Source organism: Triticum urartu, chromosome 6A (assembly GCF_056163025.1).
Source record: "Triticum urartu cultivar PI428250 chromosome 6A, HENAU_Tu73, whole genome shotgun sequence".
In the NCBI taxonomy this organism is placed as follows: Eukaryota; Viridiplantae; Streptophyta; class Magnoliopsida; order Poales; family Poaceae; genus Triticum; species Triticum urartu.
In genome coordinates, this window is record NC_141878.1 from 310,407,219 (window position 1) to 310,414,617 (window position 7,399).

A 7,399-nucleotide genomic window follows, 5' to 3' on the forward strand; every position below is an offset into this window, starting at 1 on the left:
AGGAACTTTTTGGTAACTTGTTTCTAAAGGGGGAGAAAAATGTATAGATCATAGGCTTCGAGAGAGAGTGTTGCTTTTATTCTCTCTTGTTTTATTTGGTGGTTTTTCGAACTTTGTTTGCTTTTGAGTGCTTGCGATACTATGCCGTTATCTGTGAGACATTGATGATCATGTGTTTGATCATAAGCTACACTTAATGCTTGGAGAATGCTATTACCTTATCTATCTTATGTGATCATTCACTATTCTTGGTGATGAGTGCATGTATTTCATTCTTATCATTTTAAGCGCTCCACCAAGATGTATGTGACATGGAAGAGTAATCCATGACTCTAACTCTTTGTGCATTTGCAGTCCAAAGCAAATTTTAAATATGCACAAATTTAGGGGGAGCTCTTACTTGTCACATACTTCTCAAAGCGACGATATATTTCATGCTTATTATCATTTGTCGAAGCTTTGATCTATATGTTGTCATCAATTACCAAAAAGGGGGAGATTGAAAGTGCAACTATCCCTAGGTGGTTTTGGTAATTCATAACAACATATAGCTCATTGAGCTAATACTATTCCAAGATGATTATTTCAGGAAACCTCAATGATTGGCATGGCATGGATGGTGAAAGTGGAACCCTCAAAATGCTAAGGACAAAGGATTGGCTCAAGCTCAAAAGCTCAAGACTCTTCATTTTATATTTTAGTGATCCAAGATCACATTGAGTCTTTAGGAAAAGCCAATACTATCAAGGAGGGATGAGGTGTTGCTTAATGAGCCTCTTGCTTCATGTGCTTAGTGATATGCTCCAAAACCCTCAACTACTTTCCCATATCCACATATGACCTAAACCCTAAGCCAAACTCGGTCCTACCGATTCTTTCTATCCGGCGCCACCGAGTTTCACTTGTCATAAGCCACTGCCAAACCCTAGCAATTCGTTTCTACCGATAGGGATCTCGGTCTCACCGAGATGGGATTGCAAACTCTCTGTTTCCCTTTCATAACTTTTCGGTCTCACCGAAAGAGCGAATCGGTCCCACCGAGATTGCAATGTAAATTCAGTGTTTCCTTTTTGTAACTTTTCGGTCTCACCGAAAGAGCAAATCGGTCCCACTGAGTTTTCCTGACCAACTCTCTGGTTAGCTAATTACCAAAATCGGTCTCACCGAGTTTGTGTAATCGGTCTCACCGAGATTACGTTATGCCCAAACCCTAACCATATCGGTCCTACCGAGTTGCATGTCAGTCCCACCAAAAATCTCTAACGGTCACTAGGTTTACCTTTTCGGTCCGACCGAGTTTGTTGATTCGGTCCCACCGAGATTGGAAAACTGTGTGTAACGGTTGGATTTTGTGTGGAGGCTATATATACCCCTCCACCTCCTCTTCATTCGTGGAGAGAGCCATTAGAACACATACACAATTCCAACTCATATGTTCTGAGAGAGAACCACCTACTCATGTGTTGAGACCAAGATATTCCATTCCTACCATATGAATCTTGATCTCTAGCCTTCCCCAAGTTGCTTTCCACTCAAATCTTCTTTCCACAAAAACCAAATCCTATGAGAGAGAGTTGAGTGTTGGGGAGACTATCATTTGAAGCACAAGAGCAAGGAGTTCATTACCTACACACCACTTGTTACTTCTTGGAGAGTGGTGTCTCCTAGATTGGCTAGGTGTTACTTGGGAGCCTCCGACAAGATTGTGGAGTTGAACCAAGGAGTTTGTAAGGGCAAGGAGATCGCCTACTTCGTGAAGATCTACCGCTAGTGAGGCAAGTCCTTCGTGGGCGATGGCCATGGTGGGATAGACAAGGTTGCTTCTTCGTGGACCCTTTGTGGGTGGTTGCTTCTTCGTGGACCCTTCGTGGGTGGAGCCCTCCGTGTACTCGCGCAACCGTTACCCTTCGTGGGTGGAGCCCTCCGTGGACTCGCGCAACCGTTACCCTTCGTGGGTTGAAGTCTCCATCAACGTGGATGTAGGATAGCACCACCTATCCGAACCACGGGAAAAACATCTGTGTCTCCAATTGCGTTTGAATTCTCCAAACCCTTCCCTTTACATTCTTGCAAGTTGCATGCTTTACTTTCCGCTGCCAATATACTCTTTGCATGCTTGCTTGAATTGTGTGATGATTGCTTGACTTGTCCTACAATAGCTAAAATCTGCCAAGAACTAAAATTGAGAAAAGGTTAAGTTTTTATTTGCGCCACCTCCTGGGCTGCAGCCCTCTCTCTTCCCTCAGGCCCACTAAGGCCCAATACTTTCCCAGGGGGTTCCGGTAACCCCTCCAGCACTCCGATTTTCTCCAAAATTATCCGGAACACTTCCGGTGTCCGAATATAGCCGTCCAATATATCAATCTTTACGTCTCGACCATTTCGAGACTCCTCATCATGTCTGATCACATCCGTGACTCCGAACTATCTTCCATACATCAAAACACATAAACTCACAATACTGATCGTCACCGAACTTTAAGCGTGCGGACCCTACAGGTTCAAGAACTATGTAGACATGACCGAGACTCGTTTCCGGTCAATAACCAATAGCGGAACCTGGATGCTCATATTGGTTCCTACAATTCTACGAAGATCTTTATCAGTCAAACCGCATAACAACATACGTTGTTCCCTTTGTCATCGGTATGTTACTTGCCCGAGATTCGATCGTCGGTATCTCAATACCTAGTTCAATCTTGTTACCGGCAAGTCTCTTTACTCGTTCCGTAATACATCATCCCACAACTAACTCATTAGTCACACTGCTTGCAAGGCTTATAGTGATGTGCATTATCGAGAGGGCCCAGAGATACCTCTCCGATAATCGGAGTGACAAATCCTAATCTCGATCTATGCCAACTCAACAAGTACCATCAGAGACACCTGTAGAGCACCTTTATAATCATCCAGTTACGTTGTGACGTTTGGTAGCACACAAAGTGTTCCTCCGATACTCGGGAGTTGCATAATCTCATAGTCATAGGAACATGTATAAGTCATGAAGAAAGCAATAGCAACAAACTAAACGATCATCGTGCTAAGCTAACGGATGGGTCAAGTCAATCAAATCATTCTCTAATGATGTGATCCCGTTAAGCAAATGACAACTCGTGTCTATGGTTAGGAAACATAACCATCATTGATTCAACGAGCTAGTCAAGTAGAGGCAAACTAGTGACACTCTGTTTGTCCATATATTCATACATGTACTAACTTTTCGGTTAATACAATTCTAGCATGAATAATAAACATTTATCATGATATAAGGAAATAAATAAGAACTTTATTATTGCCTCTAGGGCATATTTCCTTCACCCTCTGGTCAGCTCGGACCGTTAGGCCCACGCCCGGAACCTCCGGCCATCCCGGAACTTCCGGCCTCCGACGACCTAGACGAACCTGGGCGTGCCAACTCTCTGGTTTGCCCGGAACCAGCCTGTAACCGGGCCCGGACCTTCCGCCCCCCCCCCCCCCCCCCGGAACTTCCGGCCTGCCCGGACACCAGCCTCGCTCGTGCCGTGCCAACTCTCTGGATAGCCCGGACCCTGCCCATACCTTCGCCCGGAACTTTCGGCCCTGCCTGCGCGTAGTAACTCGGGCCGAGGCCCATATACCCTTTCGCCCCCTAGACTAGATATACTCATCTTGTACCTACATTTTAGGGTTAGCATTGGTTTAGCTCATATGAGAGATAGATCTTTGCTCATCCACTTGATACGTTCTCCATTGGAGGCCAAGCCCTCCATCTAGGAGAAGATCCCCCATGTGGATTCAAGACCTCCTCGCGGAGAAGATCGCCTAGCGGATTCAAGACCTCCTTCTAGGAGGTCTGTACCTTCTTTGTTGGATTTGAACCACGTATCCCTCCTTGTGTTCTCAGATCTAGCACTCCTCCTTGTGTTCTCAGATCTAGCACATGTGTGACCTTTCCTTGTTGATTTGAGTGTTTCCTCTCGTTTCCCCCTCGTGTGTTCGTCGTGTTCCTCGTGAAATCCCCTCCAAATCGTGAAAGATCGGCCCCTAGGGTTCCACCCTTCATCAATTTGGGTCCCCCCGTTGGAGTTGCTCTTATATCATATAATATGTTTATTTTAATTCCAACTTCCAAAAGATTGACCAAGTTTATATATAAAAGTATCAATATTCACGATACCAGATTAGTATTATTAGATCATCATTGAAAATATTTTTATATTATATTTATTTGGTATTGTAGATGTTATTAATTTTTTATAGTATAACTTTACAACTTTTGATTTAAGTCAACGAGGATATATGAGAATAAAAAAGAATGGGGAATAAACTGTGCTCTAATTTTTTTCCCCTTTGAGAGGACCATATCCGAGCTCCTATGCCGACATCAGACAGTCCGGACATTTGTGGGTGAATAGTCCAGATAATTTTGATGAGCCATGTTGGATAGCTAAAAATATCTGCACCGGTCAGTTCCAACATTTGCGGGTGAATAGATTATCCTCGTTGTAGGTGCCCTTGTGCATGCAATGGTTGTGAAAAAGGTACTCCCTCCAGATTGTGGATAAACACCAGTACTCTCTCCGTTCCTAAATATAAGACCTTTTAAAGATTAAAACGTAAACTGCATATGGAGCAAAATGGGTGAATCAACACTCAAATACATCTATATACAGCCGTATGTAGTCCACATTGAAATCTCTAAAAGGTCCTATATTTAGAATCGGAGGGAGTACGTCAATAGTGTTGTCTACATGACTATATGTGGCATTGTTTGAGGAATGACTTGACTTGCAAGAATCTAAATACGTATAATGTACATACATTACTCCCAGTTAAATATATGTAACACAGCACTGCTAGGCGGACGACTAATTTAGACGACCAGTGCACGACGATGAATCCCAGCCACCGAAACTCGTCCACAGCCCACACTCTGTTCGCTGGATTTATTGTCGTTCATGGATCGGCCACATGATGTCGTGTGTGGAGCAATTCCGTATGTAACATTGTCTCAGTGACTCTTAAGTATTTCTTGGAAAAAACTCGGTGCCGGCAGCAACTCATCATTTTAAACATTGAGAACCTGACAGCTAATAAGCTCAGCAGCCCCAAAGTTCTTCGAGGCTACTATGTTCCATAAGACGTTTTCTTCAGGTGTATCGTTTCCCGTGTTATTCTCCAATACAGCTTGCATAACTTGAAGATTATTGTTTGCCTCTTTTGTAATAACATGGAGCTTCCCATGAAGGCCAGAGAGTAAATAAGGAGACTCCGCATCAGTGAAATCATGAACTGGAACGTGTGGTACTATAGTTCTCCAGACATCTTCTTCAGCATCATACCTTTTTATCTGTCCACTGTCCAAGGAGCTGGAAGGCTCCAATGTATAAAGCTCATCATTGACTACAACACCTAATTTTGTGCCTGCTTGCCTTGCTGGCCATCCATCGCCAAGACCGTCTGGCATAGTTGACCAAGAGTTTAATTCCGAGTCATAGATTTCACCTCCAATATCGAAAAAGAATGGCCATGAGTACAGGCTCTGAGGAACATAGAGCTTTCCGTTATAGGATGCCATCCCAGTGGCGATAGGCTTCAGCACATCGGCCAAGAAAGCTGTCGGTAATACCTGTGCTTTCACGAAAGGCATTTCCGGCAACTCGCTCCATAAACCAGTTTTCGGATCAAACACTTCACCCGACCGTAGAGGAAGCAATCCGTTCCGACCCCTACTAACACCACCAACCACATACAACTTACTCTCCAATAATGATGCCTTAGAGAAAGCCCTACCAGATATCATCGGGTTAACTTCCTGCCACAAATTGACACAAGGGTCATACCTCCACACGCAATTCAAGGCAACAGCTTTGGAAAAAACCCCTAAGACATACAAGCAACCATCAGCAACTCCGACAGAGCACCCACAAAAAGGCATTTGATCCAAACCATATCGGCGCCAAAACCATCCCCTAAAGAAATCAGCAATCCTGATGCTTGAGCCCACTGCATTCCACATCCGAAACACAGAATACTGCGTCCTCCCAGTGGAATCCGCCTCATTGGCGAATGAAGGCATGGATGGCAGCCTTTGCCATTTCTGGAACAATGGATCGAGTGCATAGCATTCAAGCTTATTTGCCTCAACTCTGGTCAGTATATACAACCATTCTTCAGTTAACCCAAGCTCTTTTCTCAGCTGGGCAAGCTCAGTGCCGGTGATTGCCGCCTTCCAAGTTCGGCTAACCAACTTCATCTTTAGGTAATGAATCCGTGGTAACCTTGCTAGAATTTGAAATGAAAGCTCATCAGGAAGAGTCGGAATTATCCTTGAATATGACCCACAAACATATGCGGTTATCTTGGCCCTTTTGTTTGAAACTGATCCATGTACCTCGTCTGAATCCATGGATTGAGCCTTACTGATTGCAGTGCTTAGATAAGAGCCCATCTTGTCTCGTTTATCTTCAAAGTCAAATAACTCTCTGGGGTGTCATCCCTCAACCTGGTTTGGAAGGAAAAATAATTGAAATTATATGCATATCGGCTTCACCATACTCGAAAAAACATAATAGTAGTGCACAAAATCTACAATAGGACAAACATACCAGTTGCATTTGTTAACAAAAAAAAACTAAACAGTACAAGGCCAACATGTTTCAACTACAGTAAGAAAAAAATCTACAAGCCTCAACCACGAATGTAGGATCACGTCTAGTGCCAGAAATCACAATTCCAACCGAATTCGTCTGAAATTTATATGATCGAAAATCAAAGGGAGACAAATTGGATCAAGCACCTTTTCTCACAACCAATTCCACCCTAGAGACCTCAACTATGACCAGACCTACGCCCACCAGTTCATCAATCTATTATCAGAAGACCCCCGCCTGGCATAAACAACCTAGTCGGACGCCCTACGGAGTCGCCCTGTCCCACGGGGTGGCGAGACATCTGATGCAATATTATTAACAGTAACTTGCACAGAATCAAGATTCGAGCGGGGAATTGGGATCAATCGAGGCTTACCGAGAGAGGATCCACACGGTAGAGGATGAGTAGGAGGACTGGACACGAGCAGCTGCTAAGGATCTAGGTGGGTGCGTGGTGTACGTGGCGGAGGGAGAAACGAAGCGAAGGGAGGGGCGCTTCGGCGAAGGGCGGCAGGTTCGCAGGGAATGGGTGGAGCGCTGGAGGCGGCCGGACGACCTTTGCGTGCAGACGTAGTTTTTTTTTAGACAATCTCGCATGCTTTATTCATCGCCCATAATGTTTACAGGAATAAAATCAACATCTCCTGGTTGTCCTAGCCATATATGACGACCAAAATCTAAGGACAAAGTAAATCTAGCGAAATTATGAGCCTCGAAATTCGAGCTCCTAAACTCATGAACTACTTTACATGATTGGAAAGAGTTTG

General features: G+C 44.2%; 1 protein-coding gene across 1 annotated transcript; it reads right to left on the reverse strand.

The window, feature by feature from the left end:
• Positions 1–4,667: 4,667 nt before the first annotated feature.
• On the reverse strand, positions 4,668–7,189 carry LOC147965098 (Galactose oxidase/kelch repeat superfamily protein). Its single transcript, XM_087526675.1, has 2 exons — positions 7,009–7,189; positions 4,668–6,484 (listed from the first exon to the last, which is right to left on the reverse strand). The coding sequence occupies exon 2, from the start codon at positions 6,428–6,430 to the stop codon at positions 5,048–5,050; it is 1,383 nt and encodes a 460-aa protein (XP_087382801.1). The 5' UTR covers positions 6,431–6,484; positions 7,009–7,189; the 3' UTR covers positions 4,668–5,047.
• Positions 7,190–7,399: the final 210 nt, after the last annotated feature.

Coding starts and splice junctions, on each gene's coding strand:
- LOC147965098 (XM_087526675.1), bottom strand. CDS start 6,430: ATGGGCTCTTATCTAAGCACTGCAATCAGTAAGGCTCAATCCATGGAT.